Source organism: Bactrocera oleae, chromosome 5 (assembly GCF_042242935.1).
Source record: "Bactrocera oleae isolate idBacOlea1 chromosome 5, idBacOlea1, whole genome shotgun sequence".
Classification (NCBI taxonomy): Eukaryota; Metazoa; Arthropoda; class Insecta; order Diptera; family Tephritidae; genus Bactrocera; species Bactrocera oleae.
In genome coordinates, this window is record NC_091539.1 from 64,864,199 (window position 1) to 64,880,969 (window position 16,771).

At 38.1% G+C, this 16,771-nt stretch overlaps 5 protein-coding genes across 9 annotated transcripts in view; 2 read left to right on the plus strand and 3 right to left on the minus strand.

Moving 5' to 3' along the window:
• Nucleotides 1-5,763: 5,763 nt before the first annotated feature.
• On the plus strand, nucleotides 5,764-8,444 carry CalpC (calpain C). Its single transcript, XM_014236405.3, has 2 exons — nucleotides 5,764-6,488; nucleotides 6,618-8,444. The coding sequence occupies exons 1-2, from the start codon at nucleotides 5,764-5,766 to the stop codon at nucleotides 7,930-7,932; spliced, it is 2,040 nt and encodes a 679-aa protein (XP_014091880.2). The 3' UTR covers nucleotides 7,933-8,444.
• On the minus strand, nucleotides 8,271-10,058 carry scw (screw). The gene is made up of 3 exons (XM_014236406.3): nucleotides 9,798-10,058; nucleotides 9,529-9,722; nucleotides 8,271-9,454 (listed from the first exon to the last, which is right to left on the minus strand). Exons 1-3 carry the CDS (start codon nucleotides 9,959-9,961, stop codon nucleotides 8,523-8,525), a joined length of 1,290 nt encoding a protein of 429 aa, XP_014091881.2. The 5' UTR covers nucleotides 9,962-10,058; the 3' UTR covers nucleotides 8,271-8,522.
• A 164-nt stretch (nucleotides 10,059-10,222) lies between these two features.
• Rad1 (Radiation insensitive 1) lies at nucleotides 10,223-12,027 on the minus strand. The gene is made up of 3 exons (XM_036369002.2): nucleotides 11,798-12,027; nucleotides 11,125-11,733; nucleotides 10,223-11,061 (listed from the first exon to the last, which is right to left on the minus strand). Exons 2-3 carry the CDS (start codon nucleotides 11,272-11,274, stop codon nucleotides 10,345-10,347), a joined length of 867 nt encoding a protein of 288 aa, XP_036224895.1. The 5' UTR covers nucleotides 11,275-11,733; nucleotides 11,798-12,027; the 3' UTR covers nucleotides 10,223-10,344.
• Nucleotides 12,028-12,191: 164 nt separating this feature from the next.
• On the plus strand, nucleotides 12,192-13,870 carry LOC106618608 (uncharacterized). Of its 4 annotated transcripts, none has more exons than XM_014236408.3 (4): nucleotides 12,192-12,269; nucleotides 12,490-12,659; nucleotides 12,858-13,002; nucleotides 13,072-13,752. In XM_014236408.3, the coding sequence occupies exons 2-4, from the start codon at nucleotides 12,503-12,505 to the stop codon at nucleotides 13,562-13,564; spliced, it is 795 nt and encodes a 264-aa protein (XP_014091883.2). In that variant the 5' UTR covers nucleotides 12,192-12,269; nucleotides 12,490-12,502; the 3' UTR covers nucleotides 13,565-13,752. The 4 variants fall into 4 exon arrangements, with proteins under 4 accessions (XP_014091883.2, XP_069966922.1, XP_069966921.1 ...); XM_070110820.1 differs by lacking the exon at nucleotides 12,192-12,269 and having other exon boundaries at nucleotides 12,340-12,659; nucleotides 13,072-13,589; nucleotides 13,661-13,734; XM_070110821.1 differs by lacking the exon at nucleotides 12,192-12,269 and having other exon boundaries at nucleotides 12,330-12,659; nucleotides 13,075-13,870.
• Nucleotides 13,871-14,009: 139 nt separating this feature from the next.
• Nucleotides 14,010-16,771, minus strand: part of LOC106618610 (proto-oncogene tyrosine-protein kinase receptor Ret) — a 34,280-nt gene continuing 31,518 nt past the window's right edge. For both annotated transcript variants that reach the window (XM_036368978.2, XM_036368977.2), the window contains exons 12-17: nucleotides 15,741-15,906; nucleotides 15,520-15,674; nucleotides 15,259-15,448; nucleotides 15,071-15,206; nucleotides 14,883-14,988; nucleotides 14,010-14,429 (exon numbers count right to left, since the gene is read on the minus strand). In XM_036368978.2, the coding sequence (XP_036224871.2) occupies nucleotides 14,085-14,429; nucleotides 14,883-14,988; nucleotides 15,071-15,206; nucleotides 15,259-15,448; nucleotides 15,520-15,674; nucleotides 15,741-15,906 (1,098 nt within the window). In that variant the 3' untranslated portion in view covers nucleotides 14,010-14,084. The remainder of the gene's footprint in view (nucleotides 14,430-14,882; nucleotides 14,989-15,070; nucleotides 15,207-15,258; nucleotides 15,449-15,519; nucleotides 15,675-15,740; nucleotides 15,907-16,771) is intronic.

Consider the following 16,771-nt stretch of genomic DNA (forward strand, 5'->3'; position numbering starts at 1 on the left):
AAATTAAAGGTCTTTAAATTCTCAGGTTTTTAATGAAACTCAACGCAATACTTAAATCTTTGTAGAATTTTGAAAGAGCTTTAAGGCCGTACTTATTGATATCTTTTGAAAGCTTACAAGGAAAGTGATTACCAATAGAAACCTGGTTACTTACAAGTAGCTAGAACTATGTATTTCAAGCACCTATGTACTTATATTTGTACTTATAGTAAGTACATATATACCTATATACATAATATTAGGTAAAGTAAAAAGTTCGTTCGGTTTTTTATTGATTTTTCAAAAGATGATAACTTTGTGTACATTTGTCCGATTTAAGTCAAATATGCGCCGTTTTGTTCGTAAACTTGTTGCCAACGAGATACCAACCTCATTATACCCCTCTCGTAGAAGGCTGCGTCCCTATTGGCAAAAAACTCAGAGAGCCAATTTTCACAGGCCTCTCTTGAGGCCAACTTCTCACCATTAAGCGCGTTCGCCATGGACAGGAAAAGATGGTAATCACTTGGTGCCAGGTCCGGACTATAAGGTGGGTGCATTAGGACCTCCCATCCGAGCTCCCGGAGCTTCTGGCGCGTCACCAAAGACGTGTGTGGCCTGGCATTGTTCTGATGGAACACAATTCGGCCGCTGTTGATCATAGATGGCCTCTTCTGGATGAGTGCTGCCTTCAAGCGGTCTAGTTGTTGGCAGTAGAGGGCTCAATTAAGCGTTTGGCCATAGGGGAGCAGCTCGTAGTAAATGATTTCCTGCGAATCCCACCAAACACGCAGCAAAACCTTCCTGGCCGTCAATCCGATCTTGGCCACCGTCTGGGCCGCTTCCCCGAGCTTTGACCACGACCGTTTGCGCTCGATATTGTAGTAAGTGACCCATTTTTCATCGCCAGTCACAATCCGCTTCAGAAACGGGTCGATTTTGTTGCGATTCAGCAGCGATTCGCAGATGGAAATCCGGTCCATCATGTTTTTTGCGTTAGTTCGTGTGACACCCAAACATCGAGCTCCTTTTTGAATCCAAGGTTATGCAAATGGTTCCAAACGGTTTTCTGGCTAATCTTTAGTTCCTCAGTAATTAAATAAGTGCTCACGTGACAATCTGTTTCCACTATTTCCATGATTTTATCGCAATTTTCGACGACAGGCCTCCCGACGCGTGGTGCATCTTTAACATCGAAATTACCGGAACGGAACCTAGCAAATCACTTTTGTGCTACACGTTCGTTTACAGTATCGGGCCCATAAACTAAATTAATTTTTTCAGCCGCTTTGGCTACTTTTTCGCCTTGATCGAAGAAAAATTGTAAAATATAGCGAATTTTCTCTTTGCTGGTGTCCATCTTTGACGAGCGCTCACAACGTACTGAGTCAATCAATCAAAAAACTGTCAATGAAAAACTTTTAGCGCGAATAAACACGTTTTCAGCGCCGTATAGTATGACATGATGCGACACGTAACACTAGTACTATGGACAATAACGCCATCTCTTAAATAAAAACCGAACGAACTTTTTACTTGACCTAATATATATAATATATATGCACATAGTCGGTCGTGAAGGGTTTTGATGTCGCCCAAGTCGGACGCTTTGAAACTTTTGCATACATAGAGCATTTATGGGGGAAGTAGAGTTTTTAATTTTTGCTTTTTCGATCCTTTCAATGCATAATATGTCAAGATGTATTTTTTTATACCCCGAACAGAGTATATTGGGTTTGCAACGAAATTTTTAAACCCAGAAGGAAACGTCGGAGACTCTATAAATTATATATGTCTATAAATGATTATTATGATGAGCTGAGACAATTATTAGATTAGAAAGATATATTATAGTCTCAATTGAAAGCTCAATGTGTCATCTAGTTGGCGAAGCTGTTCTCCTACATTCGAGTTCGCAGTTAAAAAAAACTCTACAGAAAATCTGACCACCATCCAGAAGCACTAGTAACCGCAGGGATTACTTTTCTAGACGAAATATTACATCCTTGTGGAAGGAATTAGTGGTCACGTCATAATCATTCTTATAGCCTTTTTATTGTTAGTTGTGGGTATTAGTATACCCGCTAAGTGACATTTTCTTTTTAAAGGTTCAGTAACATAGGTAAGAGTTGGGGTCTTCTTCTACTTTCAGTTGTGGTCTTCTTCTGCGACAGATACTTTTGCCTCATTTTCCTCATATTCTAAGTTGACAACGAGCTCTAGTGCCCATTTCTATGCTAAGATATTACTTGCTTCCGAAGGAAACAGCTGATTTTCGTTCACAACTAAGGAAGAGTGGTTTGTCTGTCAGTGGGCAATCTTTCAGTCTTACAAGAGATTTCAAACATGAAGACATGTACGATAATTGAGGCTCTGAAAGAATGTGTAAGCAGCGAAGACTGTACAAAAAATTAAAACTATGCGAGTGATTTCTAACCCTCTGCGACAGAGTCTCTGAACTCTGCAATAATAAATCTCTGTATAAAGAAAAAGTAGAGCTTATTAAACAACTGTATTTAGTTCTGTTGCAATATAACTATTCAAACGGAAATTTCAGAAAAAAAACAGAAAGTAAAAAAGAAAGAAACGTAAAAGCTCATACTAATATAATTTTCTGTGGTTCACCGCCGATCAAGTGTTCAAAAGGCAACACATTATACAAGTCTCATACAATGTCTTCGAATAAGGCACTACAAGTCTCTCGATAGTCTCACACTATGTCGCAAAGTGGGAATACCTTTCAATTTTGACTCGATTTTCTTTTATTACTTTTATATCTTATAAGGTTTTGTAGACATTTTCTTCTGTATCCTATTTCCTAGCTTTCTAACAAGTTGTTTGATCTTGAACCACAGTCGTGTCTGCTAACGCGTTTCCACTGTCCACTAGCTAGCGAACTTTTTCAATAAATCGAGGCTTTGCTCATATTTGCCCTTTGATAACTAACTAACCTTAACGGTTAGCATTAAACTCTCACCACTTGCAGCCACATTCGAATATGAAATCACTTTGAACTTGGCTATGCTTTTAGAGGAGGAGAGCCATACTTATTGTAGGCTTTCAGAAGTGTTTTTGTAATCGTGCATATTTTCGAATGTATTGCATTAGTTTTGCCCACATAACTTTGCATTTATTTGCATGTGTTTGCAACAACAACAACAAATTCGAAACAAGTGCTGCTTAACTTTTCGAAAGTGGAGAGTGTCCTTTTTAGTGCACATACATGTGTGTACTTGCAGACATTTCTATATATATATACATATATATATATTATATGTATATGTATGGTATATTACCTTCAGCAAAATGTTGTAGAGTAAGCAGGAAAAACACCCTTTCGAGGAGTGTGGGCGGAGTTAAAAGAAAAGTTTTGACAAATTTAAATAATTTCAGCATCCTTTTACGCATTTCATTAAATGAAAACACACAGGCACACCAAAACGCTGATTTATTTGCATACTTACACATATCTACAGCAAATACATACTTGCCTTACACACACACACACACACAGCTGCCGTATGCGCACAAACAAAGCAGCCAACAGCTGGGCGCGGCAACTAATGCTCTCAGGTCCTTTTTTATCTTTGAGGCACACACATGCGTCGGCAGCATTATCCTACATCACAGGTCCATTTGTAAAGGACACGGAAGCGTACGAACATATGCAAATACATACATATGTATTTAATGCTGCTTTTTATGTGCTTGCGAGTGTATCATTTTCAAGCAACTATACATTTAAATGAAATCAAATAAAATAACATAAATACATCACACACACACATATATATATATATATATATAGGTACATGCTCTACAAAGTGCTTAGCATCCTTTTTGACCTCACAAAACTCGGAAAGCACTCACTTGTAGGCGAAATGTATTGCAGCCGACTTTAGCTTTTGCCTCGAAAAGACGACAACTCCTTCGTCCATCAGCACTTAGTCGCATTACAGTGTCTTTCGTTATCCTGTGAAACACATTCTCACACATACACACACACACACACAGTCTCATAGTTGCATATGCCATTTGTAATGACGATTTGTGTGGCCATTGTGGCAGCTTGGCCATACCCACAGCAACGCAAGGCGACTCTTCCCACCGCCATTCCCCTCTTGCTTACACAAAAACAACCGTTAGCGCTTACTCGCAAAGCATATTCATGTTATATCCTTAAGCTGCATCAAGAAATGCAAATGCTGAACACATTAAATTTTCTTTTAGATGCACATGAAAGAAAAAAAGAAGAAGAGTCGAAGGGGTATGGAGTTAAGAATGGCAATACTACCTCCTCTGTGGTGACATTCGGAGTATAAAATTTTTTATTGCATATGAATTTGGTTCTTTGGCAGTTTTGCGCTGAAGAACTCTTAAGGGGAATATAATACGCGTCCGGAGAAATGGGATGAGCAGTAAAAGGGCACTCGTTGCGGTAAACCGAAGCCGCCACCTTAATAAGTCCGTTCTGAAGACATTTAGGTCAACGTAACCGGAACGAACGCGGCTTTTAATGCACCCATAGACAACTCGCTAGCATTCCTCCAAATTACTTCAAGCATGTTTTCTGACGCTACAACAGTGGCACCTTAATAACCTTTTAATCAGATAATATATAATTGGTTTAATTCATGCTCCTCTCGTTTTATTCTCAATTTGGATAGCACTTATCGTAAATATACCATAAATGAAAGACCTAGTTGTTTAATTATTCTAAACACTTATGACCCATCATTTTTCGTAGCTTCGCCTCAATGTGCACGAACCGATATCTCGAAAGTATCTGTCGACGCACCTCTCTGAAGCAAAGCGAAGCAAAAGTTATGTGTGAATTAGCAATAACTGTATTGTTAACTGTGTTCTAGGAATAAAATACGCAGTGTGTCAATGGAGGCATCTCTCGGCGAAGGCATACATCTAAATAAGGTTGATAACTTGAATATAAGATAATATCAGAGAACGTAAATTTTCATATAGGAATATTCGTTGTGTCTATTTATAGCACTTCGCACATTGCGTGGTGTATTTTTCTTTTTCGAAGTTATATTTTTCGATGTTCCCTCATCTGGAATTACAAATTAGTACTCAAAAAGATTTCATTTAACATTTGCTCCTTCTCTATTCATTTACGTTCTCTGGTATAATCTTAAGTTATTAGCGCAAAAATATTTTAGCTACACGTTGTTGCAACCCTGTGCGCTTTTCACAATTACTGCTATTTCACTTTTATTATTTTGCACATTCCGTTTCTTTGCTTATTCGCTACATTTATTTTATCATTTAAACAAGTTGCGCATGCGTATTTTTGGCCCACTCTTTTACACCAGTTTGTTTTCTTTTCAACTTTTGGGTTTCTGCATTAATTTTTTGTCTCAACTTTCACTTTGTTGTGAATCCGCCGTGTGTGCACACTCCACTTGATTGTGGAATTCAATCAAACAAGGTCAACGGAAAAGAAGCCCAAAAACAAATCGTACGCGTCAAGAATATTAGAATTCTAACCAATTTCGTGACAGCAAGACCATAAACCATTAATAAACAATTATAGTGTGTAGCTGTAAGTAACAAGCAAACCACCTGCTTAGTACTTGCCAATTGGGAGTGTATATTATAAATGTTATTGTTGTTGCTTAAGCTCCAATTGAATTATTACGGAGCCTACAGCAATACACGAATTGCAAGTGTTGGTGGTAAGGCGTAGACAGCTAGACAACTCGTAACAATCATATTGTTAATTGCATGAAGACAACAGGTGATTTTGTGTAACCGTAACGCTACGCAATGACCTCACGATATGAGCGTATCAAAGCTGATTGTGTGGCACGCAAGGTCCTATGGGAGGATCCCGACTTTGCCGCCGTGCAAACATCAGTTTTCTACTATCAAACACCGCCCTTCACATTTCAGTGGCGGCGCATTGCAGAGATTGCGGAAGCACAGCAGGCGTGCTTCATGAATGAAGGTGAAAATTTTGACGTCATCCCTGGCAAAATGGGTGATCGTTGGCTGGTATCATGCTTGGGCGTATTGCATTCGCTGCGCAATCTATTCTATCGCGTTGTGCCCGCAGATCAGAGTCTAGACAAAGCGCACGGTGTATTTCGGTTTCGTTTGTGGTGGTGTGGTGAATGGGTGGAGGTGCTCGTTGACGATCGCCTGCCCACCATAAACGGGCGCTTAGCATTCCTACAACCACAATCATCACACTGTTATTGGGCATCACTGCTGGAGAAGGCGATTGCAAAGTTGCACGGCTCTTATGAGGCACTTAAATATGGCACGCGTTCAGATGGTCTCAGCGATCTGCTTGGCGGCGTGGTAGAGTGTATATCACTTAAGACGGGCAGTAATGCTACAGATCTGTTGCGGCCACAACAATTGAAATCACATCTGGAAACAACCTGCATAGTGACGTGTATTGTAGCAACGGGCGGCACAGCGAGTGGACAACACAAAAGCACTGCAGAGCGGCTACCGAACGGTGTCGCATTCAATGTCAACTACAGGTGAGTGAGCGCATGCGTAGGTGGACTAGTATTGCCTTAGTAGCACTAACAACTAGCCATATACATATATTAGTATTGGAACTAAATTTTTTGCATATTTATTTCATAAACTTTTGATGCTTTGCGCAGACTTTCTTCGCTGGATAAAGTAGAGACACTGCTGGGCGATGCGGTGCAATTGGTACGTTTAAAGGATCCACTCGCTTGCAATGGTTTCGACAACAATACTGTATTTGAAGGCGATTGGTCAGCCCTCTCGGCATCGTGGGAACGCGTTTCAGTGCAGGAGCGTGATCGCCTCTTCGGTCAACTTGATGTTGGTGAATTCTGGATGTCATTTTTGGACTTCACACAAACATTCACCAGCCTCGAATGCATTTATCTGGACGCTGACACAGCCAAAGATGAAATAACGCTGCAAGAACGCCCTAAGCGCTGGCAAATGAAAATGTTTCAGGGCCAATGGAAGCGTGGCGTCACTGCAGGTGGTTGCCGCAATCACGAATCCTTTCACATAAATCCACAGCTATTGTTGAACATACAAGAGCAGCAGGAAATTGTGATTGCGTTGAATCAACACACAGCTGTGGAGCCCAAAGTCATCGGCTTTACAATGTACAAATTAAGTGGCTTAGTAAATGGCGGTAAGGGCAAGTTCAGCGAATGCCTGCCAAAGGATTTCTTCAAAACACAAGTGAGCTTCCTAAACTCGGACTACGGCAATACGCGACACGTCAGCTATCGTTGTCAACTGGAAGTGGGTCAATATGTGCTCATGCCCACCACATATGAGCCCGGCGAGGAGACCAGCTTCACCGTACGTTTCTTGGGCACCGCCGCATTGCGTCTCTCACTACTTGAAACACAAACAATGATGCTGTTAGATCCATTTCCAGCTTTGAAGAACGAGGTGGAGACCACAAAAGTCAAAAATGTCTGCCAATATGAGCCAGTGTTCATGCAATTGGCTGATGAGAACAAAACAATTAACTGTTTTGAATTGCACGAGCTGCTAGAGGCGTGTTTGCCCAACGATTACATCAAAGGTTGTGCCAATATCGATATATGTCGTCAGGTGATTGCCTTACAAGACAAAACCGGCACAGGACGCATAAATTTCCTACAATTCAAAACATTCATGGTCAATCTGAAGTCATGGCAAGGTGTTTTTAAGATTTACACAAAAGAGAAGGCCGGTATTTTGCGCGCCGAACGCTTGCGTGACGCACTCTACGATGTCGGTTTCCAACTGAGCACCGAGATCATGAATTGTCTGATGCAGCGTTACATAAGAAAGGATGGCACATTGCGTTTAAGCGATTTTGCATCCGCTGTGCTGCATTTGACCGCCGCATTCGACTACTTCCAACGCAAGGATCACAATCAAGACAATGTTATCGAAATTGAAATGTCCGACTGGATAAAATGTGTGCTGAGATGCTAACCATAGTGCTAAAAATTGTTATAAACTGTACGATTGCTGCAGCAGTGGTCGCTCATTTCTAGGTTATGTCTGAAATTCTGTTTATTTTTCGGTTCTATTTTGAGCTTAGTTCAATTTATATGTGCAATTCTGACGTACCTTAATTCAAAAAGACGAAACTCTTAAATACTATTAAACATTAGGGAGTTTAAAAAAAAAACAAAAAAAAACACTCCAAAAACTGTTGACAATATGGTAAAAATATGTAATATTTGAGTCCATTAAAAGTCGTTACAAGTTTTACTGAAGCTTACTTCGTTGCAGCCAACCCAGTTACTACAAATTAAAAGCAAACAAAGTAAATTGTTGTTGTTAACACATTTTTTTTTGTATACGCACGCGCGCACATACTTACATTTTAACACTTAGTATATACTTATGTATGTAAGCAAGCAAAATCTCATTATGTTCAACGTAACAAATTTACAATAATTAAATATATGTATGTATGTATTTACATGTTGCCGTTATAATTACTATGCTACTTTATTTAAAACTATTACTTATTCTGAATTTCGTCTGCCACACCATGTCTAAAACCACGTCAACATTTAACGGCAACCACACTCCTTGGCGACAATGTGCGAGAAACGCATCAAATTCACGCTATCTTCATTGACCGAGTACAGTATGGATATGGAGGCCAACTTGACTGGCACGCAACATGGTTTCGGTAGATTTGAGCGCTTCAAATGCATCAACGTCTGCACAATAGCATGATTAGTGGCATTATGCATAGGCGTACCCAAGGGGAAATTGCACTCGCCAAAACAGTAGAAAGCCTCGAAAGTTTTCGGTGCAATTACCGATTTCTCCATGCCCAAATATTTGAAATCCAATGTAAAGTTGCGTCGCTCACATGCTTTGGGTTGCTCAAAAACGATCTCCTTGTTAATATGAATGGTGTGCGGCAAATGTGGCGCTGTTTGCTGCCGAAAGGAGTCGGCATGACGCACGCGACGCTTGTTTTGTTGACTTGTGCGCTGTTGCAACTTGGCCATCAAATCGGGACCATTAAAGTAGCCGATAATGAAGGGCTGCAGTTCAAGCAGTTCCGGTTGCATTTGCGCCGGCACTAAACCGACGTCAGTAGCAGCAACTTGTTGCAATTTAAGCGTAACTGCCGCGTTTGTGTGTGGCGTATGCAGCGTAACGCCAACTAGCAACTCATTGCCGTTGAGTATCTGCTTAAGTGTGCGAAAGCGTAACCATTGATTGAGCACATTTGTTACATTCAACTCCAGCCAACCACTGAATGCGGTGGTGGTGTTTATCGTTGCAATGTGTAGCGTAGAAACGCCTACGGGCTGATAGACAGCGATGCTGCAATTATACTCGACATTCGTGCTATATTGTCCCAGTTGTGGATCTTGGTACAGGCGTATGGCGGCATGTGTTAATTCCAAGTCGTTTGGTATGTCATTCAAATTAAAATTGATAAGCATGTCGCCCAAATGTGTAGAAATCGCATGCAACGACACGGCTGTAAGAGAAAAGTCATTGAGTAATGTAGACTTATAGCTGTAATAAACTCAAAATATAAAATATCGCACTCACGTCTACTGGCGAATGTGATTATGTTGTTGCTTAACTCAATCTCTCTGCGATCGAATGGTGTTATGAAGTTGTCTTCGCTGAGCGCACGTCTATGTCGCGTTTTATGTAGATTCTGCAACACTTCTGGTAAATTCTTTTCATCCTCATCGCTTAGTTCTTTGTAAACCTCAAGCAAAAATTTCGCCGCTGAATTGCTATAAATTATAAATTGTTTATATTTTAGCTCTTCCTCAATTAAAAAAAAATTATCAGTTATTGCGAGTACGCACCTCAACGATGGTTGTCTTTTGAGACGTGCGCTGGCCTGACTTAAACCTAATAAATCGGCAAGTTGTGCCATTCCGTCAGATGTGCTCTCTAGCTGTGCAAATATAAATGCTACACAGCATGTCAATAATAAAATTACACGACAAAATAATATTTGTTTTAGCATTTTTGAATTTTGTTTAGTTTTCACAAGACTTCGAGTGCAAATGAAATGATAGTTGCGAATTTATGTTTAAGTAAGGCTGCAAGCAGGTACTAATGGCGGTTGCTAAACGGTGATTAGCGTAAGTACACATAACTACAGGTAGCAAACAACAACAACAACAATGTAAAAGAACGGTCGTACTTTTTGCAGGATTATTAACCCTTGACAATTTTAGAAGAAATAGTGAAATAATTAAGGAGAAAAAACAAAATTAGTATAATGTTGGTATTAAAACTTAATTTATTTTTAAACTCTTCGCTTAGTGTAACATTTTTGCCATTTTTAGATTTCACAGAAATTCTTAATTTCATATAACAACAACAACAACAAAAATGTGTAAAATTTTAAATATCCGCCAACGGCATTATATAGAATTGTACATATACCTCTGCCTGGTCTTCGGATTGCATCATAAAGTGCATTTCGAGCAAACCACTTGCATCCGTTTTGATTGCAACTTTGGTGGCGGCCGCCAGCGCTTTATGTGTCATACGCATTTCTGTATTGCGATAACACGCCGACGTCGTTTCACGGCAATTAAATAACATAATCATATCACTAGTTTTGGCCACTTCAACAAATGTCTCAGTTTTCATCACACCCAATGTCTCGATTTTAAAATGCGGCGTGCGCGGCGATAAAGTTATTCTCAACTCATCGGCCGCTTTATTTAATTCTTGTATGAGATTTGCCAAAGCCGGTCCGCGCACAAAGACCACATTTAAACTGGCACTCTCTTCATCGAGATTATAATCGATTACTTCGTCGACGTTGGTAGTTTTAATGGAACATTCTGCTGATATATCCGGCTCATCGTTTGGTCGCAGCACGAGCACCAATGGTGCACCGTCGCCTTTGTAGAACATTTTCAAGCTACATGGTATGCCAGCGAAGAGTCCCAAACACTCGGAGATGATATTCATGTTTAGACCAAAGGTCACCGTGTCGACAACATGAAACTCGGCGAAACATGATGCGGTCATAAAAAGATTAGCTTGCACACAATTACCCTCCTCCACGGTTACACGTAGGCCCTCTTCACTTATTTGAAATTTGCCATTCTGTTAAGAAGTTAGATATTTAAATTATAGGTATAAAATTGATTTTTAATCTCTTTTACTTACATTTTCAAAATTTAAAGCTTTTATGCCTGTATAAAATGTCTTAGTCTGGTCCAAACGTGCTACAAATTTGAAATTCGAATATTGACGTTGCGTTAACATTTTCAGATTCTTTAAGAGTCCCTTCTCATAGAGGGTCTTTGAATGTTGCATTCGTTAATTTTCAATCCGAATTTTCTTTAAATATTTCTAAAAAGCTGCATTCCATTCGATCATTCAGATTCTTAAATTGTTGTTGTGTCACTGCTTCCACTTTGTAAGTGCTTGGCACTGGGCGTAACAGCTGTGCGAGACGTAAAGCCAATACATGTGCACAAGTATAACTCCGCTGCACGTTTTCCCTTTGTGTGTCTGAATTTGAGTGCTGTAGCTCACTTGATAAACCCAACACACGCTCGTTGAACTGTTTACAATTGCAATAGTTCACGCCGGGAAACAACCAAATAGAGCTACTGTATTGTTGATGTTTGATCTGTAGCTCGGCAATTGCACAACTTTCATTAGTGTATACAATTATGCTTTGCTCATCCAAAATGCACAATGCCTCAACGAGGATATCGCCCAAAAGAGCTTTGAGTTGCTGCAATAAATGATTTGTGTGCACTTCTACACCTTAAATAAAGCAAGAGACAAATAAGATTTTTGATATTTCCATTGAAGCATGCATGAAACTTACTTGACTCTATATCCACCGTGCTCGTATTTCGTTCGTATTGGTGCAGTGCCTCCTCGATTAGCTTTACAATAATTCGTTTCGCTGGAAAAGTATTTTTCGTTTCTAATTGCATTTGGCATATAGAGACTTGGTTTTTTTGATTTTCGTTTTAAATTTAAACGTAAATTCTTCTAATTAAATATTTCCAACACAATCAGCCGGGAAATCTACAGAAAAACATGTGAAATTTGTTACTTAGCTTGCTTACCTTCATTCGTAAACATAACCAGGTAGGGTTGCCGTTCCTTGAAATTACGCATATCGATAACAAAGAACGTAATTACCGATGCGGTACGTTTTTAAATAATAAATTATTGTCGTTGCTTACTTTTAATGGAAGTAGGAAGAAATCTTAGCAAATTTTTGTTTTTATCAATAAATAATAAAATACCGTTTATAAATAAAACACTTAGTTGACCAGAAAGCGTGTAAAGTAAGTAAACGTTAGGCAAATATTATAATATAATATAATTAATACAGTTCTCTGTTTATACTTTCTCGGCTCTCTGTTTATTAATCGAAACAGAAACAGAATGCACACCAACAGAAAGAAAATTCATTTACAGTGAAGTTAACTGCAGAAATTATCATTTCAGCAATATAAACAGAAATAAAGCGCTATATTAATTATTTGTATTAATTGTATTGTAAAGTTGTTTAGAAATTATGACGAAAATTAAATTTACTACTGAAGACGAGGAGAAAATAATAGATTTCGTAAGGAATCACGAAATTCTTTATAATAAGCGTCACAAAGAATTCCGTGATAGTGAGAAAAAACAACGCTTGTGGCTTGAAATAGCAGAGCAGCTCGATATTAAATGTGAGTAGTTGTTTGTTATTGTTTTATTTGCGTTAAGAAACTAATTTACTTAACTTCTTTAACTGATATTTGAAAGACCCACTGCAGCCACAAAGGCGTTTGCTTGCAGCTTTTTTTCTGACTAATTTATTTCAATATACATTGTTTGTTTGTGCATGCTAAAATATATATAAATTAAATTTGCTATATGAATTATAGCTGAGGCCGTTAAGGGAAAATGGACCACTATGCGAGATTACTTTATGCGAACTAAAGATAAGAGAGGCAATGGCTCGGTCGCGCCACTTACTAAACGAGACGAATCACTTATGTTCTTAATGGACACTTCACTGCGAAAAAAATCGTGAGTAACACCTTATTGCAAATATATAATTTAAAAAAATTGTATAAATATTTAATTTTTTAATTTTAGTAGCGTGAAAGCAAACGCTAGAACATCAAAGCAGCACACTGCCAGCGCTAAGGTTCGCCACGCCGTATTTAATACAAAAAAGGAACGCACCCCTACTGCGCCACCCGAAGAAACGCCACGAACTGTGAGAAAACGAACTAGTGCCGTTGCTGAAATTCAGCAAACAACACCGACCGAGTTAATTAGCAATAAACGTCAAATTTTGGTAGAGCCTCCACCGCCTAAGCCGTCGAAAGCGCCGTCTACATTACCCAAGAATGACAGTTTACAAATCTTTTTCGAATCTATTGCCAGTACTATGCGCACATTCCCGCCATTGTCGATTGCGAAAATAAAATTGCAAATCTCGCAGTTAGTGGGCAATGAGGAAATCGCTTTGGCTGAAAGAAATGCCAATGCTGAGGTCTTCTATCTGACGAAAAATCAAATAGTCTATGAAAATGGGAAGGAAAGCGAAGTTCAATATGATTCCAGCAATGAATCGGTTAATTAATTACTGAGATATATACCATACATGTGTATGTACATAATGTTTTATTATTTATGAAGATTAAGCAAATTCAATATTCTGCTTCTGCGTGTTTTTTAGCGAAAACAGAATCTGTTGCTGTTATGACCGAATACTATACTAACTTGTAGCTAAGAAAAAGCCATTATCGTAGCATATTTCCAAATATAAATATATATATTTTGTCATTTAAAATATATTCCAATTTTTATTTCTTCAACACACCTCGATTTTCTCTCGCCAAAGCGTTTGTTTGATTTTCCTTAATCTATGGTATACAGCTACAAATTGTATAATTGTCTTATCTACTATTTATTACAATCATCTAGTAAACACTTTATAAAAGCATTTTACACGAACTTACACTACTTTCTTTTAACATATACAAACATAAGCCGACATATTTACAAACACATACACCAAATTTACATTCTGTGTAAACTTAGAATATTTTACAGCTATTTTAATGCTCTTTGCTCACTTTTGCTTATTGTAAATTTACTAACTAAATTGGTGGAAAGACATAATCATCACTCAGACTGTTAATATCAACATAGGCCGCACTGGGGCTCAATGCCTTGTACAGTTCGGCGAAGGTGGGACGATTTTCGGCGCTCTCATCCCAACATTGCAACATTATGGCGTAAACCTGCTTCGTGCAGATTTCAGGTTTCTCCAGTCTTTTTCCGGACAGCAAAAACGGTATGAGCTCATGATTGCTGATAGTTGGATATGGTGAGGCGCCCAGCGTGCCGATCTCCCATAGAACGACACCGTATGCCCAAACATCGCTTTTGTTCGAATAGATATTGTCACGTATCGCTTCAATAGAGAGCCAACGTAGTGGTAGCTATAAAGAGGTATACGTACATTTTATTAACTCGTTTGTAAACAAAACAAAAATGTTCACGTGATTGGGCTACGTTAAAAATACGCTTTCTCTTAACCTTAAGATATATAACTTAAAAACCAGGTGCCACGATCGGTCGGATCTTAAAGAAATTACCATATTTTTGGACTCGAAATTCTATGACCACGATGAAAGTTAGTAAAAACTCGCCGAGCAACAACATCGATGGTCCAATCTTTTTGAAATAATGCTTTTTAATCTGTACCGTGATCCGACTATAGCTAAAATACAAGATCGACTCAGATACTCTTCTAAAAAGTTAGATGTATACGTTCTAATCTCAAAGTATATACGTTTTTTCTAACTATTTTCCATATCGGTCAGAAAATTTGGAATGAACCACCAAAAATATATATACATATACATATGTACATTTATATTTGCTTTACGAACCTTTCGAGTTTTTGTATTTGTGTAAATACCATGGCGGGAGAGACCAAAATCTGAAATTTTCAAGGTCTTGCGATCGTCTATGAGTACATTACGCGCAGCCAAATCTCTGAAATTTTAAAATATTGTAAATATAGAAAGTTAAATAAATATTTAAATTGCAAAAAAAAAAACCCCTGAGATACCCTTACCTATGAGTGATATCCTGCTCTTCCAGAAATTGCATGCCATTCGCGATTTGTAGCGCAAAATTATGCAATTCCTTGTGATCCAAAATATACTCAAATTGTTCATTGTAGTCCTCGTCTTCGACTATCGTATAGGTCGCTATAAAATAATTTTATACTTTTTTCTTTTCAAATAAGACATTGCTACTCACTCTCCGCTACGGATGTCTTCGGCTGACGTTCAGTCTCATATTCACTATCCACCGATTGCGAGGATAATTTTAATTCAATATATTTAACCTTCGGCTTTGGCGGCTCGGCTGTTTTGCGATTTGTGTAAGCGACGTCGCCGTTGGGTTTGAATTTTGTGGACCCTTGACGCACGGTACGAAGGTAAGTTAGCTGCCAAGGTCAATATAAAATGATTTTTAAGCGATTTTGTGCTGAAAAATATATTCATGTTTAAATATTACCAAATCACCACGACCCACAAACTCCATGATCATCAGATATGGCGGTCGTATGGTGCAGCAACCAAAGAAGCACACGATGTTGTGATGTGTTCCCACACCCTTCAACATTTCGATTTCACTTAGAAATTCTCCCACTTCATCCGAAGTTGGATTTTCTGCAAAATAAAATCTTTTTTAGTTAACATTTTTTTTTTTATATTGAACTTCTTTAAGGCACTCACTTTTCAGTTGCTTTACAGCAACAACAGTGCTGCCGCGCATTCGTCGTATGTTCACAGCGACGGCCTTATAGACACGCCCGAATGCTCCTTCGCCAATTTCGGGACCAATCTGTATGGCGGTATGTGGTATTTCGAATACATCAGCCAAGCCTTTCGCTTGTGCTTCCTAGGGAAAGAAACAAGAGCGACTTTATTTTTAAAAACTTAACCTAAAACATTTTTTTTTTTAAATACATAAAAGATGCTCTAATTCATAATTTAGATTTAGAGTTTATATAAAACAAGGAAAAACTTTAGCTTCGGCTATAATAGCCTTCACAGGTGCATTTTTAATAGCATAAAAGAGTATAAAAAGATCATTATATTGATTTTGATCGGTCAGTTTATACGGCAGCAATATGTTATAGTGTCCCGATCTGAACAATTTCTTCGAATATTTAGGGACTAGTTCGCATATATACAGACGGACATGGCTAAATCGACTCAGCTCGTTGATTAAATTATGGTATATATGTATTAGGGTGGAGCGAAAAAAAATTTTTTTTGCTTAGCCTGAGGGTCAAATTTTTAGATTATAAAAAAAAAATTATTGGAAAAAAAATTTTTTTTAACATCTAAAGGCATGTGACTTTTAAAGTAAAGTTTCGAGTTAAAATTTTTGATAAGTGTTCTAGATGCTGTGGATTAAAATTAAAAGTTATCAACTTAAACAATTTTTTTGTGGTTATTATTGGAGTTTTAAAAAAAGTCTTAAATGACAACATGTTTTCCTTAAGCGTTTAAATAAATTTTGTATATTTTTATATAAATATGTAAATGTGGGTTAAAAATAATTTTTTTTGTCCAAAAAAAATTTTAACTCGAAATTTACTTTAAAACTTAGTGGACTGCCTCTAGATGTTAAAATTTTTTTTTGTCCAAAATTCTTTTTTTTTTTGTTATAATCTACAGATTTTACCCTAAGTCTAAGCAAAAAAAATTCTTTTTTCGCTCCACCCTAATACTTGTATGTATATACTTTGTAGGGTCTC

Bases quoted from the DNA above. Each gene is read 5' to 3' on its own strand.
- CalpC (XM_014236405.3), top strand. From the start codon at position 5,764: ATGACCTCACGATATGAGCGTATCAAAGCTGATTGTGTGGCACGCAAG. The intron at 6,489-6,617 runs GTGAGTGAGCGC...TGCTTTGCGCAG, and splicing joins GCATTCAATGTCAACTACAG to ACTTTCTTCGCTGGATAAAG.
- scw (XM_014236406.3), bottom strand. From the start codon at position 9,961: ATGCTAAAACAAATATTATTTTGTCGTGTAATTTTATTATTGACATGC. The intron at 9,723-9,797 runs GTGCGTACTCGC...TATAATTTATAG, and splicing joins AAAAGACAACCATCGTTGAG to CAATTCAGCGGCGAAATTTT. The intron at 9,455-9,528 runs GTGAGTGCGATA...TTTCTCTTACAG, and splicing joins AATCACATTCGCCAGTAGAC to CCGTGTCGTTGCATGCGATT.
- Rad1 (XM_036369002.2), bottom strand. From the start codon at position 11,274: ATGCAACATTCAAAGACCCTCTATGAGAAGGGACTCTTAAAGAATCTG. The intron at 11,062-11,124 runs GTAAGTAAAAGA...ACTTCTTAACAG, and splicing joins AAGCTTTAAATTTTGAAAAT to AATGGCAAATTTCAAATAAG.
- LOC106618608 (XM_014236408.3), top strand. From the start codon at position 12,503: ATGACGAAAATTAAATTTACTACTGAAGACGAGGAGAAAATAATAGAT. The intron at 12,660-12,857 runs GTGAGTAGTTGT...TATGAATTATAG, and splicing joins AGAGCAGCTCGATATTAAAT to CTGAGGCCGTTAAGGGAAAA. The intron at 13,003-13,071 runs GTGAGTAACACC...TTTTAATTTTAG, and splicing joins ACTTCACTGCGAAAAAAATC to TAGCGTGAAAGCAAACGCTA.